The sequence below is a fragment of the Typopeltis vanoorti genome, chromosome 6, assembly GCF_054136105.1.
Source record: "Typopeltis vanoorti isolate ZY-2024b chromosome 6, IOZ_Tvanoo_1.0, whole genome shotgun sequence".
Lineage (NCBI taxonomy): Eukaryota > Metazoa > Arthropoda > Arachnida > Uropygi > Thelyphonidae > Typopeltis > Typopeltis vanoorti.
Window position 1 is genome coordinate 155,347,186 of NC_143554.1, and position 18,740 is coordinate 155,365,925.

General features: G+C 35.6%; 1 protein-coding gene across 4 annotated transcripts in view; it reads left to right on the forward strand.

Moving 5' to 3' along the window:
- Positions 1-18,740, forward strand: part of LOC150106126 (uncharacterized) — a 424,317-nt gene that overhangs the window by 74,389 nt on the left and 331,188 nt on the right. For 3 of the 4 annotated variants that reach the window (XM_090393871.1, XM_090393872.1, XM_090393873.1), the window contains exons 11-12: positions 3,451-3,609; positions 8,750-8,917. In XM_090393871.1, coding sequence (XP_090249997.1) covers positions 3,451-3,609; positions 8,750-8,917 — 327 coding nt within the window. The remainder of the gene's footprint in view (positions 1-3,450; positions 3,610-8,749; positions 8,918-18,740) is intronic. The other variant, XM_090393874.1, reaches the window with a different exon arrangement.

Below are 18,740 nucleotides of genomic sequence, written 5' to 3' on the forward strand. Positions count from 1 at the left end.
AAACATTGATATGTGATGAATTTTAGAGTTCAATGGAGCAAATTCAGTTAAACTCTTACGGAAGATGTGCTGTATGGAAAAAGCAAAACAAAGCAATGTAATGCTGTTGTCAGGTTAATGTTCAACAAGAATTTTGAAAAAAAGATTTTCTTAATGTTTGGCATAAAAATAAGTCATTTATTTTAAAAATCTGTTTCGTAATATACAGTAGTGGCTTTGTGGGCCATTCTCAAGTAATTTCCAGTGTATTTTGGTTGCCAGTCAGCCTCTGAGCTCCACTCAATGTATTTTTGATACATGGATAGTTCGGGATGGTCGTATCATACACTGTGAATTTCTTATAACAGGAATTTTTACTCTTAACAGCTGAACCTAAGAAATGCATGACAAGTATGCAGCTCAAAGAAATTTGTTTATGGGACTTTAAAAGACGTTAGATACAAGAAATCCTATGTACAAAATATTTGGCAATGTTATCTAGTCATTAATATCCATTTTGTTACTGGCATGCGCGCATACACATGCACACACACACAAACACATATGTAAAATATTAAAAGAGCTGCTAGTGGTTTTCAGGTTTATCCAAAAATTTCTGGGCATATTCTTTCAAGACTCCAGAAGAAATCTGGAGTCTTGAAACAATGGATGCCACAGAATCAAATAATAAATGAAAATCTCGTATTTTGGGCGAAAAGAGAAAAGTTAAGCAGAGTACAAACAATCATAATTATTATTACTACGTTTACTGTTTAGACATGCAAGTCTGATCATGTGCATGACAGAACAGGTGGTGCAAATATAAAAACAAAGTTCCATAGATACCTTCAAGACGTCATGAGGAACTCTATCCTTTTGAAAAAGATAAACGCAGAGGAATGAGAGTCCTTAGGAATTCACTTGCATTAAATTAACCAAGGCTACCTTTCAGAAAGAACTTTATATATAAGTTAGTTTTTTTTTGTGTGTGTGTGTGTGTGTGTGTGTCAGTGAGAGAGAGAGAGAGAGAGCATAAGTTAATAAGACAATTTCTGGAATGCTAAGTGAACTTTAAGAAATCAAAATGTGTAATCTAATAACACTGTGTTAAAAGGGCTAACAGTTAAATAGTTAATAACAGTAAAACAAAGGTATTAAGAGTTAAAACCTGAATGTAACTAATAATGTAATTAATGTCATGTAACTATTCACTATTAATGACTATGATAAGTAAATTCACAAAATGAATTACTTGTAACAAATAGTAATATATTTAAGAAGGTTAAAGCATATGTAAATATATTTTCTATTTATGATGTATTTATTTTTACTGCTATATATTTATTTGTTATTAGTTTAATAAAATATACTCAGTGGAAGCGGTGCTTGCATCTTCTGAACTAGGCTGCCCGAAGGTAGACTTATGTTCAAGTCTAGTTACCGACTGGAGGAAATTTTTGTAAGCCTATCGTCAACCGGTTCTCGGGTTAGTCAATCCCTGGCACAGACAAGCAGGTTTCTTCCCAGAAATTCGGGTTTTTCGTCCCGTAAACTCAAGAAAATCGACCGTAGAACCCACGTTATTTCGGACAGTAACATATCCTGTTAGGATTGGTTACCAAGAGAATGCAGCACTTGTTTTCCCATCTCTTCATCGGTGCCGCCTGTAATTAGTGATAGACATCGGCCTGCTATCTCTGATTGCTATCAGTGGAGATTGAACTGTCCACTCAGTCTCCAAAAGCTAGATAGGGTTTAAAGACCTCGCCTACTCCTATAAAGGAATAAAAGGTGTTAGCTGATTTAATTATTTATTTATTCGAAAATTCAGTAATGGCTGAAGAATTAACTTTTTTCATAATTTGACAGTAACAAGATTTCGATAAACGTTTAGTGGAAGGTCGAGAATCCTTTCCTAAAAATAATAATGAATAAAAAATGTAAACAAAATAAATAATTATAAAACAAACATAAAACTAAATGCAGGAGACTCATCTTTATTTAAAAATTCGAAGAGTCCCTTCCTAAATAGAATTCATCTTTTTAAATCCAAGTGACACATGCATAATTCTGATCTTTTTTCTGGTGTACCTACACAAGTGGGATTAGTTCCAGTTTTGTTATGCTGTATATTTTATGCTTATAATTATGCACTATTTAATGCTTATTTAATATTTCGCTATTTAATGCTTACTGTACATCAGCGAAGGCATGAAAGCTTTGTGTAGGTGAGCCCCATCCTCTTTTTACGTCTAACTAACTTTTCGTTGCGTTTCTCTCATCTGTATCTCTGAAACATTTTCAATTGTTCTTGCCTCTTGTCATAAAATCATATTTCCAAGTAATTACCATTATTATTAATGCTTAATTATATATAAATAACTAAATTTATATATAATTAAGCATTAATATATTTGACTTAATAAATTAGGGTTTATCAAATATATCTATTTCTCTGATATGTAGTTTTATCGGTTTCTCATTCAAGAAGTAGAAACCTGTCGTATTAGTATATAGTGACTGTACTAATAGGGGTATAAGAGAGGGGAATCTTGTTATTGTGTTTGAATAACTGGTTGAAGCTTGTAGCCTTATTGCTATCTTTTGTGAAGATAGCTTTTCTAGAAAATAGATGGATATAAAAAATAAGGAACTGGAGAAGCGGGTTCGATAAGTGGAGTAGCAATTGAACTGTAGATGGATGTTGGACTGCTATGTGTTATTATATGCATAAATAAAAATGAAGGAATGATGAATGTAATTTCAGTGGAACTACGCCTTTGGAAATACCTGACAAGATATATCTTGTGTGAAAAGCGGTTTGGAGCGGGAAAAAAAGGTTCATCGACTGGCCGAACAACTCCCTCTTTTGGACAGCATCGAGATTTTAGTTTATTATTATTATTTTTTTTTTTTTTTCACCATTTCCAAATCTGAGAAAAATATTTTCACATTTGTGCAATTTTAGTAGCCACACATTGAAAAGTAACGTCTCATAAATTTATTCTTTTTAGCGAAAAGAACAAATTTATCGGGGACTGAAGCGAATTGCAATGTGCTTTTGGGTCAGAAAAGGCTTCAAGGAAACAGTACATGAAGTAAGATCTGGATATTATTAAAAGTAGGAGGTGGTGAACAGAGATTATTTTTTTGAGAACAAGAAGACAGGATTATATTTTGGTAGTACTAAAGATGAACTATTTTGTCTTCATCCAATGAAGACAAAATAGTTCATCTGATTTACCGATAATGATATATTGTTCCTTAAGCTTTTCCCAAATGCATCTCATTGTTTTAAGAACTTTCAAATGAAAGCATTTCTGTCAAAGTTGTGATCAGTTCTACTGTCAAAAAAAAAAATAAATAAATAAAATTAATTAATTAATAAATGAAATAAAATAAAATAAAAAGGGCTAGATATCTTAATAGATAAAAGTCTGTTAAGATATTAAGATGTGTTTTCTTCGGTAGGCTCATGAATCTCAATGTGGCTCTTCTAAAATAAAGTGTCCAAATTGCCAGTCAGAAATCGTTCGCAAAAATTTGGACAGTCATCTAAAGAAAAAGTGTCCTGCGCTACGTGTCAAATGTTCTCCATGTGGAAAAGATTTCAGCCAAGCAACCATTTCTGTAAGTTTTTTTTTTTTTTTTTTTAAATCCATGAAATAAAATTCTGCAACTTAACAAATCAAGCAGTCCTCTCGCTGGACTAGTTTGCAGAATAGATCCTCTCCGTTCTTCTGCCTATATGTGTGACTATCCAAAGCGAATCTTACTGCGGCAAATACTTGTGAATATTTTTAGGTAGGTAGGAGATAATTGTCCTTGCCTGGTATGAGCACATTACCCATGTTTGAAAAAGTATCATATTTGGTCTGTAGAGTAGGATTCCCTATCATATAATCTAATTTTAATGGAGAGCTTTGCGGTCCAAAAATCCGCTGAGAACTCGAGAAAAAATTGTAAAAAGGGTCCTAGCTTTCAGTAGGTTCAACAACTTGACTCTTAAGGATGATCGCCGAAAGCTTTTGTGTGGAGGCAGAATAACTGTAGTTAATGTCATGCGCTTCCAGACAAATGCTGACATCACATTATGATTATGCAAATATTTTTCAAAACTTTCTTAGGGATTTTTTTCAGTAAATATTCGTTTACCAAATGTTTAGAATAACTACTTGACAAAAATTAACATGACAGTGATCCATATGATACTTGCATTACATCTTTCAGCATGCAGTCTTGTAGTGTTATCGTACTATCAAATCCAAGTGTGCAAAAGTTTCTAAATTTAACACATTTATACATATTAAATTTAAGGAATCAACGTAGTGTTACAAAATGATGAAGAAGACATACTGTACATGTCACACAATTGAACGTTCAAATTGTGTTAGTTTTAAAAGAGGTAAACCGTGAGTAGACATATCGGTACACAATAAATAACGGAAAAAACTCACGTAGAAAGATTATTTATTGGTATAATTTTACAAATCAGCTAATCTTTCCTAACTTTTTATTGTATTAATTTTTTTTTTTTTTTAGGAAAGTTATTGACCTTTTTAGTTATCTTACACCAGCTACTTAGGTGGCGCTTTTCGGAATTGTCAGTTAGTGTTTAATTTTGAGCTTAATGTACTGAAGATGCCTTTGATACACAGGCAAAAATTATACTAATAAATAATCTTTCTACGTGAGTTTTTTCCATTATTTATTGTGTACTGAAATTGTGTTAGGTATTTTAATGAACACCCTGAAAGCTTAATTTTTGTCTTCTTTGTGTGACTTTTCCCTTTGAAAGGTCATAAATCTCTTCCATTTTCTTCTTTGTGCTGACGTGATTTTGTCAACACAAAGACGGAATGTTTTTTCTGATCTTAACTTTTATTACAGTATTAGTTTTTTATGCCCCCCCCCTCTCCCATTGATGTTAGGTTATAAACCAATTGTACATATTTTAGTATCCTAGGTGATTTTATAATTAAATAATCGCGAACCCTACCCTAGAGATAAGCATGTAGTTTTTTTAAGCCACTTCAGGGTCCCAACAAGCAGCGTGTCCATCCATGCTTCTACAGGAGAATTCGAATACATCTGTTAGTTGGAGAGTCAAAAGGCTAACCATTCTGCCAACTACACCAACAAACTAATGTTTATATATACTCGTGCATGTGTGCGTGCGCATGCTCACTCTAGAAACAGTTATGTCAAGTTTTATTTATTAAAAAACAAATGCTCTTACATGATGAGCAACCTCCAACTTTTCTAAACCATTTGTTTATATGTCGCTGTCGATAGAATTAGTGATGTAACTTGCTTCTCGTCTCATTATTATGAGAATAAGTAACAACATCAAATATAATAATTATAAATATAAAAATATAATAAATTTTATATGTTTTTGTAGGGAGTTAGTGATCCTATTCCCTCCCCCCCCACACACACGTTCGTAAAGTTTTTTTTGCGCATATATATTGTGGAAAGTGATTTTGAGATCTGTTTATTTTACTTAAAGACATTTAAATATTACAAAATATTACAAGATTTTACACTTTACTTATAACTGATTCATTGATGATTTTTATGCTGAGCATTTTTACCCCTCCCATATCTTCTCATGTTTAATAAATTATTTTGAGCATGTTCTATACAAAGATAGAATTTAACTAATTTTGTTGTTTATTTTTGATAGAACAATTATAGAAAGGGAATATTTTTATCAACTACCACACGAATGAACAAAAAAGATTTCTTGGATGACTTCTTGTATTAATCCATGCTTACCTTCACAAAATTGCTTATTTTGGTATAATCGAAGTGCTTCCCGCGTTAAGCAGCTTTTAATAACTTTGCCAATCATGAAAAGGTTCAGACATCACTCCCCCCCCTCTTTAGTTTTAGAAGATCGATATTTTTATGTGATCTCCAGTGATGACGATAGTAATCGTTAGAATCATTATCACAAAAAGCAAATACTCCATCCTAACATTGGTTAATTTTAATTATCCTGTAAACTTGTTGAAATATACTTAAGTCTTAAGTACCTGCAGTAACAAGCCTTTTTGCTTTATTGTTAAATACCATTTTTTATCCGAAGTTAGTATATTTAAATTGTTTCACTGAACATGAATTTTCTCAGACTCTTTGTGTGTGTGTGTGTGTGTGTGTGTGTGTGTGTGTGTGTGTGTGTGTGTGTGTGTGTGTGTGTGTGTGTGTGTGTGTGTGTGTGTGTGTGTGTGTGTGTGTGTGTGTGTGTGTGTGTGTGTGTGTGTGTGTGTGTGTGTGTGTGTGTGTGTGTGTGTGTGTGTGCGTGCGTGCATTTAAATTTTGTCAATCACTGTTACCATACTGCAAATTCATCCGTTTAAAATTGCTGAATGTTTAATGCCAAATCAGTTTAAAATTGGCTTCTAGTTGAATGAAGGAATTCAATTAATACATCAGTAAAAGGTTAAAAAAAAATGACAAATGTGAGTTGTGCATTGTAGTAGTCTGATACTGAGGCAACTCTTGCTAAAGATTATGCTTTCCCATATACTATTGACAAGTTATTATTATTATTATTATTATTATTTTGGGCAACTCCAGGAGTCCTTAGACTCATCGAGGGAGGCACTAAACATCATGTCAACACAACTATGCGATTACATTCTCACATTATCTATCATACCTTGCCTTGAACTCGTTCACTGTCATAGCACCCACAACAGACTCTGGCAGCTTATTCCACTCATTTACCACTCTAAAAGTAAAGAACCAGCTCTAACACCCCTGCTAACCACACTCTTGCCCAGCTTCCATTGGTGTCCCCTAGTTCTCCCACACCAGTCCTGATCTCAAAAATATCCTCTGAATTAATCCTATAGAATCCCTTTAGCAATTTGAATGTTTCAATCATATCTCCCCTCCTCCACCTATCAACTAGTTTCTGCAACCCACAAATCTTCAACCTGTTCTCATATGGTTCATTCCGTAGACCTGTTATCATCTTAGTCACTCGCCTCTGGATCCTCTCCACCTCCTCCCCATCAAGAAGGAACCGAGGTGACTAAATCTGAGCACAGTAGTCGAGATGAGGTCTTATCAAGGCTCGGTACAGAGGTACAATAACTTGCTTGTCTCTGCTCGTCAAGGTATTTTTCAACAACCAAGTGAGTTGATGAGCTGATTTAGCTACTTTTGCAATGTGCCCCCTAAACTTCATCTCCCTATCCACCAACATTCCCAAGTCCCTGGCCTCATCAATCTCTTGGAGTACAGTTCCACCAATGTGGTATACTGCTGCTAATCTTTTCACCCCAAAATGCATAACCTTACATTTTGTCACATTAAATTGACATCCATTCTCCTTAGCCCAGAACTCCAATCTATCTAAGTCATCCTGCAAGACTTTGACATCTTCTGCATTCACTATTGCCCTACCCAACTTTGCATCATCATCAGCGAACAAATGAATTCTTCCACTTAGATCCTTCCCTATATCGTTAATGAACAGATTAAACAGCAGTGGTCCAAGAACAGAACCTTGCGGCACACCACTAGTCACAGGCCGTCTTTTAGACTCTACTCCTGAATAAACTACTCTTTGATATCTCTCCATCAACCAACCACCTATCCATCTCACCAACCCTATATCCATTCCCATATGTTGTAGTTTATGGATTAGTATTCATGTGGTATCCTGTCAAACGCCTTTGCCAGGTCCAGCAGTATCACTGTAAACCCATTACCCCTATCCAGTTCAGCCGTCACTGTGTTATAAAACGTGAGCAAGTTACTGAGGCATGATCTACCCTTCACAAAACCATGTTATCCCCCATACAATATCCCATTTTCATCTATCCAATCCTGTATTCTTTTCTTGACTAATTTCTCTAAGACCTTGACAATGATTCCTGATATGCTAATCGGTCGGTAATTTACAACAGCAGTCTTGGAACCACCTTTATGCAGTGGAACTATTTTCCCCTTCTTCCACCCGCTCGGGACTAACCCAGACCCGAGACTCAAATTAAACAAAATGGTCAAGGGTACTGACAATTCTTTAGCTGCTTCATGCAAGACCCATGCCGGTATACCATCCAATCCCACAGATGTGTTCACATTAAGGTTCTGTAATAGACTAGTCACCTCCACTTCATTCATCACTATTCCCATATAAACTAATGGTTCCTTCATTTTTTCAATGTCACCACCTGGATGATATGCTTTTGCAAAGTGCGCGCTCAGTAACTCCACTATATCGACTGATTCAGTGACCTCCTTACCATCGTCATTCCTTAAAATCATTTTGCCGTGTACAGTTTTTTTCTTTGGCATTATTCTAAATGACCCATTCCTATTTTTTGTCCTTAGTGCTGGCTCGGGTACATTATATACATTCTTACATCTTACATGTACATTCTTACATCTTATATATACATTCTTACATCTGTCTCACTGATGTCTGCATATGCATTCCCCCCCCCCCCTCCTTGGTAGTTCTAGTTTCCCTGGTTTTGCACATCCATTTTCACTTCATTCAGCAACACTCTTTTCCAAACTGATTCAAGGAAGTACTAACTTTTTATAGTTTCTTGTGAAAACTTGTATCTAATTGGTGTGTTGAAAATAGATATTTTGTCCACTTTTATCACAAATAAAGTTTTTTTTTTACTCATTTTAAAATTTATTTAATTTTCTTTCAATTAGGAAATACATGGCACTTTGAATAATACACAGAACAATGCATATAAATTTGACATATATTATAGTTATTCATTTTCTTCTATAGCAACATCAGCAGATTTGTGCACATCGAACCATCAACTGTCCTGATTGTGGTATTAAACTCATTCAAATGAATCTTAAAGCTCACAAGTCTTCCAATTGTCCTGTGAATCTCATGATGGTTGTAAGATGTCCTCACTGTGCTTGTGAACTTCTTAAAAAAGATCTTGCAGTAAGGCTAAATTGATTTTAATTTACTTAAAATGATTGCTTATTGATTACAATCAAAATTTGACTGGCATATGCTGATGATCCCTACATTATTGGGAAGATTTAGCTAACAAGAAACACTAGTACATAAACAATTCTGTATTTTTAATAAAATATAAATTATATTTTATCATCATCATCACCATCATCAAATTCCTGCCATGTACCCTGAAGGGGTGTACAGGATATGATAGTACTACATGAAAAATTACATCATTACTAATTTCCTATCTACAATTTTCCTCCAAATCAGTCTGTTACTTATCAAGACTCCAACATTATTAGATCTTATATTTCTATTGTCTAAGGCACGTTGTACAGTATTAATCCACCTATATCTTGGTCTTCCTCTGGGTCGTTTTCCTGCCAACCTGGCAGAGAACACTTGTTTTGCTAATCTTTCCATGCCCATTCTATTTAAGTGACCATAACACCTGAGATTAGCTCTGCTAATGCATTCCTGGATGATGACAATGTCAAGTTCTTTCCTAATATCCTTGTTTTTAATATGATATTGCAATTGATGCCATCTATTCACGCCTCTAATCTTTTTCAGGACTCTCATATCTGCGGTCTCTAGTCTTTGGCCAAGTGTTTTACTTCTGACCCAGCTCTCAGATCCATAAGTTAAAACTGGTTTGAAAACTGTCTTGTATACAGCTAATTTAGTGTTCCGACTAATTTCTCTCTTATTCCATATGAATTTATTCAACTGACTTCCTACCATACCAGCTTTGTTGATTCTGTTGTCTATTTCCATATTTAATTTACCATCTTCACTAAAAATCGTGCCTAAGTAGCTGAAATGTTTTACTTATTTCAGCGGTTCTCCATTCACAACGCAGTTCACATTTTCAACGATTCTGCCTATTTTCATCGTCTTTGTCTTTTTATTGCTGACCTTCATACCATATCTATTACAACAGTCTGCAAGATTCCCAATTTAGTCAGGGAATCTTGCAGACTTGTAGCGGATTTATTTAGAAGTATAACATCATCCTCATAAAACAAAGAGCTGAATTAACATCTCCAATTTTGATATTCTTAATACCACTTTCCTTCATAATGTGATCCATATATATAATGAAGAACAGAGGGAATAATGTACATTCTTTTCTCACACCAGATTTAACATTAAACCATCTTCCTGTACTTCCTTCAGTTCTAACTGCTGACTTACAACTCAAATAAAGACTAAGTATTGCTTGATATAATGCGCCATTGACACCATATAACTGCAGCGTATTGAATAGCTTCTCTCTTGGCACTTTGTCATATGCCTTCTCCAGATCAACAAAACTTAAATACAGATCTTTGTTATATTCCCATGCTTTCTCAACTACAGGGTGTTCGGGATAAATTTGACATATTTATAATTAATTATATTTTTCCGTAAGTTACATGTATTAACACACACTTCTCTTCATTTAAAAGTTTGGACCCTTCTTCATTCATATACAAGATGTCAGAAAGGATGGATAGCTGGAACCCACCTGAATCATGGAAGAGAATAACTTGTATCATGATGATTCGTGCCCGCCATCAAAATAAGGATATTACGACTGCTGCCCAATGCTCCCTGAATACAGTAAAAACAATCAGGCATGAACTAGAGACTTGCAATGGTGACTACGAGGATGTAGCAAGAAGAAAGATCCCTAGCAGACGATCTGATTGCGTTCGTACAGCAGAATTCCTCGCAAATCTGCAGGAACAGGTGTTGAAGAACCCTGGCATTGGAATTCGGGCTTTGTTCGTGGAGTTGCTAACTGTAGTCAAGCCCTGGATAACAAGGGTAGCCAATGGTAGGCCGTATGTATGGCAGCAGGATTCGGCCCCTTGCCACACCTCTGGGAAAAGTCAAAAATGGTTGTCTGAAAATTTCTACGACTTCACCAGTCCAAATGTTTGGCCTCCAAACTCCCCAGACCTTAACCCCATGGATTATTTTGTATGGGGCGCAGTTGAAAAAGACACCAATCGCACTTCCAGTAATACAAAAGCCCAGTTAATGGATAAAATTAAAACAGTTTTTGCGGCCCTTCCCAGGGAGACTGTAGCATCAGCTTGTTCGAGGTTCCGAAGCAGAATTGAAGCTGTGATCGATGCTAATGGTGGTTATTTTGAGTAAATCTTGTTGATAGTATTGTAATTAACTCTGCCTGTAATGTTTTTTTGTCAATTCATTAAATTTAATAGATACAAAGAAGATTTTCTTTTTCCTTACGAAACTGTCAAATTTATCCCGAACACCCTGTATTTGTCTTAAAGTGAAAATCTGAACCTGACAGCCTCTATTTGGCATGAATCCAGCTTCACCAAGCTTTTCTTCCATAATTCTTCTCCACCATTTCTCAAGTATACTTTCATATATCTTACCAGGAACACTCAGTAGGGAAATACCTCTGTAATTCTCATATTCAGTTTTATTTCCCTTTTTATATATGGGTACTATGAGAGCTCTACTCCAATCATCGGGAATTCGTCCCGCTATTCAGAGTTTCTGAAGTATGCAGTGCAGCCACTGTAAGACTTTTATACCACCATACTTCAGCATTTCTGGTCGAATATCATCTACTCCTACTGCCTTTCCACATTTCAAGCCTTTGTTGGCTTTTTGTACTTCAATTATGGATGTGTATTCTTGACTACTTACCTACTGAGTGTTTTTTACCAAAGTGCTATCACTGCTTGTTTCATTTAGCAATTTTTCGAAGTAATTACTCCATACTTCAAGGATATCTTTTTCTCCTGTTTTCATGTCACCTTTGTCATCTCTAACTCCTTTTACAGCACTCTTTCCTCCATTTCTAATCTTCTTCAACAACCTCTAGAATATCTTACCACTTTCTTCATATTTGTTTTCTGTGTTCTTGCCAAAGTCCTCCCATGACTTTTGTTTAGCTAGTTTTACACAGTGTTTAGCTTTCTTATATTTGTCTCTGGATTCTCTAAGAGCACAAGCTGACTTATTTGCCAGGAACTTTTGATATGCTTTCTTCTTTTCCTTCACTGCTTCTTTTAATTTATATTTTAATTTATATATAATTAAAATATATTTTGAATTTAAATTCATAAAAAAATATTTAAAAATTAAAAACTATTGAAATAATCTAAGAGAATCAGAAAATGTATTGGTCCACCTTTGCTTGGAGTAGCCTGGTGTTGCACCACCTTACCTCAGACCTGAAGATATTTTCAGGTGCAAACTTTGTTTGCTTACACTTGGATAAAGGATTAAACTAAATTTATTATAGTCTAACCAAGTGCAAAATAAACTTCCAACATCTTTCTCTAAATCCAGAGTAATTCAATAATATGGTGATACACCTGTCTCCAACTTGTATAGTTAAATATGACCTCTCCAATTGCTTCTGCCTTAGTATCCTCACGTTTGGGTCTGCCTTCAACTGACGAGACCTCAATAAAAGTCCAAACCGGTCTGGATAGTGGCCCTTCCCTTAATGCATAACAGTATACATCTCTGCAAGGAGATGTGCTTTGCATTATTGGAGATACTGAGACAAGGAATGATGAGAACTTTTTTCACCTTTGCTCAGAGTTGCCTGGTGTTGCATCACCTTACCTCAGTCCTTAAGATATTTTCAGGTGCAACTTTGTTTGCTTACACTTGGATAAAGAATTAAACTAAATTTATTACAGAAAATGTATGTTTCATGCCAAATTCTAATCCTATTTTTTGCACCTTACACACACATGCGCTGAACTTCCCTGTCAGTTCCCTGATCTTTTTGAAAAGATCTCTTGTTTTTCCTTTCTTGTTTTCATCTTCTGTTTGTTCACATTCCTGGTTGAAGTATTTTTCCTTGTCTCTTCTGGCTTGTTTTTGAAACTGCATTCAAATGCTGTACTTTTTGCAAATTTCCTGTGGCCTTCATTTTCCTCCTTTCCTGAGTAGTTTTGATGGCATCTTCTGACAGCCATTTAGTCTTCTTCTTCTTACAAACTGTTGGAATTGTGTTGTTTCCATTTGTTTTCAGTTTCCTTAATTGCACATATATCGTAGCCACTAATAATTCATGGTCTGTTCCACTGTCTGCACCGAAAAGTCTTGACAGACTGAATTGCACTTCTCCATCTTCTTTGTCCAAGTATATAGTCAATTTGATTTCTGTATTGTCCATCAGGTGATATCCATGTGTGCAATATTCGTTTGTGCTGTTTAAAGCAGGTGTTAGTAACAAACAAAGAATTCTTTGCACAAAACTCAACTAGTCTCTTCCCTGCAGTGTTACGTATATCTAAACCAAAATGACCTATTATTCCTTGTTCCTCAGTTACTCCCATTTTTGCATTCCAATCTGTGATAAGTAGCCATAAATCTCGCTTTGGTGTTGCATGTATCACTTCATATAACTTTCCATAAAATTCTTCTATGTCTTCTCCGGTGCCTCTAGTGGGTGCATAATCTCTTAGAGAAATGATTCTATCACTCACTGGATTATAGCCTAATACATACCTAGCCATCTTTTTCGTGATTAAGAAAGATAATCCATTTTTATGACTCGTCTCATGCCCTGAATAATACACCATATAGTCCCCTGTCTGAAAATGGCCTATACCTGTCCATCTAAGTTCACTTATTCCCAATTATCCAGCTTGTTTGCTGATGATATGAAATTAGGTAGAGTAATAGTTAATCAAGGCGATGTGGAGAACTTGCAATATGATTAGAATTTAAATAGGCTTTTGATATGGGCAAAAGATATGGGTATCAGTTTAATGTGGAGAAATGTAAAGTTATGCATTTTGGGAAAAATAGATTGCAAGCCATGTATCACATTGATGGTACTGTAGTCCAGGAAATACATGAAGCTAGAGATTTAGGGGTGTGGTAGACAGAGAGTTAAAGTTTAGAGGATATACTGCTAAGGTTGCAAAGATAGCCCATAAGATTATTTGACTATTAAAGAACACATTAACATGTTGACATAAGGAAGTTGTTATTCCTCTTTATAAGGCCTTGTGAAATTAGGTAGAACATCTGGATTACTGTGGTCGAGTCTCGTCCCCTGGGTTTTTTGGGGATGAGGAAGCAGTGGAGAGGATTCAGAGGCAAGTGACCAAGATGGTGAGTGTCCTGTGGAATGTTGCGCATGAGGAAAGATTGAGGATGTGTGGATTGCAGAAGTTGGTTGATAGGAGAAAAAGAGGGGATATGATAGAAACATTTAAGTTGCTTAAAGGGTTTTATAGGATAGATGCAGGAGAAATGTTTCAGCACTTGGCTAGAGGTCCAAGAACAAGAGGTTATCCGTAGAAGTTGAATAAAGGTGTGTTAGTTGGGATGTGAGGACTAGATTTTTTGCTTGGAGAGTTGTGAATGAGTGGAATAGGTTGCTAGAGTCAGTTCCAAATGCTTTGTCTGTAAACGGGTTCAAGGAGAGGTATGATAGATTGTGTGGATAGATTGGATCTCGGGCAGTGAGCCTTCAGACTCCATGGAGGTGCCCATATAATAATAATAATAATAATAAAATAATAATAATTTTGTTGTGAGGGATGATGCTGGGAAAGTTTCCGATTCTATCTGCCTGTTGTTTCTTCCTGGTGTGTGTGTGTGTGTGTGTGTATGTGTGTGTGTGTGTGTGTGTAATCGAGAAAAGCTTACCATATTATATATTATATATTATAAGATCATAAGAGGATAAATTAACCCTGGAGAGGTACACAGGCAAATAACCAAAATTATAACTACACAGTTTGGTGGCTAGAAGATGAAGTAGTGACATGATTGAGGTATATTTAAACTGTTGAGAGGTATTTATGGAATAGACATGGGGGGGTGGTATGATTTTTCATATAGTAGAACAAAGGGGAGGAACACAGAGAAGAGGACATACCTGGAAGCTGTGAAAGGAGGTGGTGAGTAGAAGCATGAGAAGTAGCTTCTGGCTTTTTTGCATGGAGGGTGGTTGGACTATTGAATTCATTGCCTAATAGAGTGGTGGATGTGCACATGGTGAACGAGTTTAAGGAATGGTATGATACACTATCTGTTGTCTAAGATGGGCTTCCTGTGATGTCTTATGACTCCATCAAGGGTCCAGAGTAATTTATTTATTTATTTAAAAAATTTTTTTTTTTTAGATTAAACAATTTATTTGCTAATCCGATAAAATCGTTAGCCTTATTGCAGCATAAATAAAATTATTTTGGCTTTGTTAAAAACAGTTGATGATTACATACTCTTCTGAACTAAATAATTTAAGTAGGTTGGTAAGCGCAGTTAGTAGTTGGAAGGGGGTTAATCGTTCAATGCTGTTGACACACTCTCCATCGATGAGTCTTTGGACTCCCTGGAGGTGTCAAATTTTTTTTGTTTATTTATTTATTTTTTTTATTATATTGCATGCATTTGCTACAGTTATTACATACGTTACATACATTTGATTACATATGATACATTACTTACATTTGTTTATATATGATACTTACATTACATACATTTGTTTACATATAATACATACATTACATATATCGGTTTACATGTGATAAGTACATTACTTCCATTTGGTTACATATGATACATCTTGGATGAGAAGTAATTTCTCTGCTTTCATCCTCGAAGCTTATATGTAAGCTTATCTGAGGATGACACCAGTTGGTTATTATTTATTGGTTTGTTTGCTGTGTTGGGAAGCTACAAAATCTATGATTGAGAAATTCGCGCGCACACACACGCACGCACGCACGCACGCACGCACGCACGCACACACACACACACACACACACACACACACAATAACTTGGAATGATGTATTGATGCGTTACTGAACTGGAAGCCTCAACGAACATGTTGTGTTTTATAGCTAAGATGAAAAGCCAAACGGCTATTTTTCTGGCGAGGTTGATAAATTGGGGGGATAAAAATCCCTTATTGTTTTTCAGCCAGTATGGAAACTCTAAGATCGAAAACTATGATCTAAACGTTTCATGCCAACGAACTATCGGTGAATCCAAGCATAAGTGACCACTTGGTAGTACCACACCAAGGCAACTCGATGCAAAGGTGGAGCAAGATCCCTCACTATTCTTGATATTTTCTCATAATGAAAAAACACACAGCTCCTAGGAGGTGTAGTACTGCTTTACATTATGAGGAAAGGTCACTACCCAGACTGGTTTCAACCTTTTTTGAGGTCTCATCAGTGAGTGGCTAGGCCTAGATGATATCAAAGTTTAAGTGAAAAGAACTTACATACCTTCGCTATACGAATGCCAGAAAGGTGTGCCACTATATTATATAATAACATATTATAGCTAAGATGAAAAGCCAAACGGCTATTTTTCTGGCAAGGTTGATAAATTGGGGGGATAAAAATCCCTTATTGTTTTTCAGCCAGTCTTAGCTATAATATATTATTATATAATATAGTGGCACACCTTTCTGGCATTCATATAGCAAAGGTATGTAAGTTCTTTTCACTTAAACTTTGATATCATCTAGGTCTAGCTACTCACTGATGAGGCCTCAAAAAAGGTTGAAACCGGTCTGGGTAGTGACCTTTCCTCATAATGTAAAGCAGTACTACATCTTCTAGGAGCTGTGTGTTTTCACATTATGAGAAAATATCAAGAATAGTGAGGGAGCTTGCTCCACCTTTGCATCAAGTTGCCTTGGTGTGGTACTACCAAGTGGTCACTTACGCTTGGATTCGCCGATAGTTTGTCGGCATGAAACGTTTAGATCGTAGTTTTCGATCTTAGAGTTTCGCATACTGGCTGAAAAACAATAAGGGATTTTTATCCCCCCAATTTATGTTATGTTTCATTAAATTTGTATGGTATTTTGAGTGCGTGTGTCTTGTTCATAGTATGTCCTTAGAGCTCTTTTCAGGCTATTGTAGTTTGTAAGGTTTCTGTATTCAAAACGTAATTTGCTTATAATGTCTAGGATGTAGAAGTTCATGTGCCCTTTCCGTAGTGATTATTGTATTTATATGTGATATAATTAGTTGTCTGAGGTCTTGTTATGCGATATGTGTTTCTGACTGTCCTGTAGTTGGCATTGAAATACGTTTTAGCAAAGCTGCATATTGACATAAATGTTTTACTCTCAGTATTTTGTGTTCTGACATTGCAGAGTATATAAAGTTGTTATTGTCTCTTTGTTCCCAAAAGATCAGTTTTATGATTTTGTACTGTAACGACATTAATCTATTTAGTTTGTGGGGTGCACCGAAAGCATACGTTGTTATAGCGTATCTTAGTATATTTTGGCATAGTGCTTTGTATATTAGTGTTTTTAGGCATTTAGGAACTATGTCTTTTAACCTGTAGAGTTTGCCAGTTATTGTTCGGAGTTTGTTGTGTAGATGGTTTATGTGGCTATTCCAGTTCATATCTGCATCGAAGTAAATTCCAAGATATCGCATTGTTTCAATCTGAATGATTGTGGTGGTTTCGCTGTTCTGTGTGTTTTTTATGTTGGAGAGTTGATGTTGGATGGTTATATATTTGTTATCAACTGGTTGAGTCAGTGGATTTCTGAATATCATTAATTTTGTCTTATCTGAGTTTAGGTGTATGGAGTTTTTCGTGAGCTAGTCTGTGATCAGATTTATGTCATGTTGCATATTTTTTTGGGCTATGTTTGTGTTATTATGGATGGATATTATCACTGTATCATCTGCATATTGGAATATCTTACCTTTGAGAGGTATCTGATTAATATCGAGCATGTGAATGTTGAATAGAGTTGGGGAGAGTACAGCTCCCTGTGGCACTCCACAGGTTACTGGTAGCTCCCTACTTCAGTTTGACCCAATACATGTGATATGCTTTCTATTTTGGAGGTAGTTTGTAAACCACCTGTGCAGAGGCCTGTCTATTCCAACATGCCTCAGCTTTTCTATCAAGGTTTGATGTGTGAGTTTATCAAATGCTTTAATTAGTCAATAAAGACTACCATGGCAATTTTTTTTTTTTGTCTAAGGTGGTATTAATTACGTTTGTAAAGCCTTCCAAGAGAGATGTTGTTCCCTTATTTTTCTGAAAATCATATTGTGTTTTGGGGATAATATGGAAGGTCTCTGTATATGCTGTGAGTTTCTTCAGTGTAATCCGCTCCATAATTTGATTGATAATCGGTAATATTGCTGTGGGTCTGTAATTGCTGATTAAATTTCTTTCTCCATGTTTGTATATGTGTGTGATTATGGCAGTCTTTAGCATGCTTGGTATCTGTTCTCTTTTAATTATTTTGTTTATTAATTTTAGTAGGATAGGTCCTAAGCTAGTTGCATGTTGCTTGATATCCTTTGGTCTTATACCATCAATTCCTGGGCCTTTGTTTGGTTTGATTTGATGTATTGCAGAGAGAAGTTCTGCTTCTTTTATCGTTGGGAACCATAATGTCTGTTTTGATTGTGGTCCAAGTGGAGAATCACGTTTTGTGATTGGGGGAATATTTGCAGTTCTTAGATGGAGTCTGCAAAGTATTGGTTAAAGTCATTTGCTAGTTGTTAGATAGGTTTTGCGTCTTTCATGAAGCTGTGTTTTATGGTTTCGGAGGCCGTGGTGTTGGGAGCATAATCTAGCATCTCGTTGATCAGGTGCCAGGTTTGTTTCATGTTGTTTTGTGCAGAAGTTAATTTATCTCTGTAGTAGTTTCTCGTTGCATTTCTTATTTGTGTTGTAAGGCAATTCCTTGTTATCCTATATTCAGTTTTTAAAGCTGTGTTATTTGTGCATCACTTTAATTCTTTCCATAGAGCGTCCTTTCTATGTATTTCTAGGATTAAGTTTTTGTGTTATCCAAG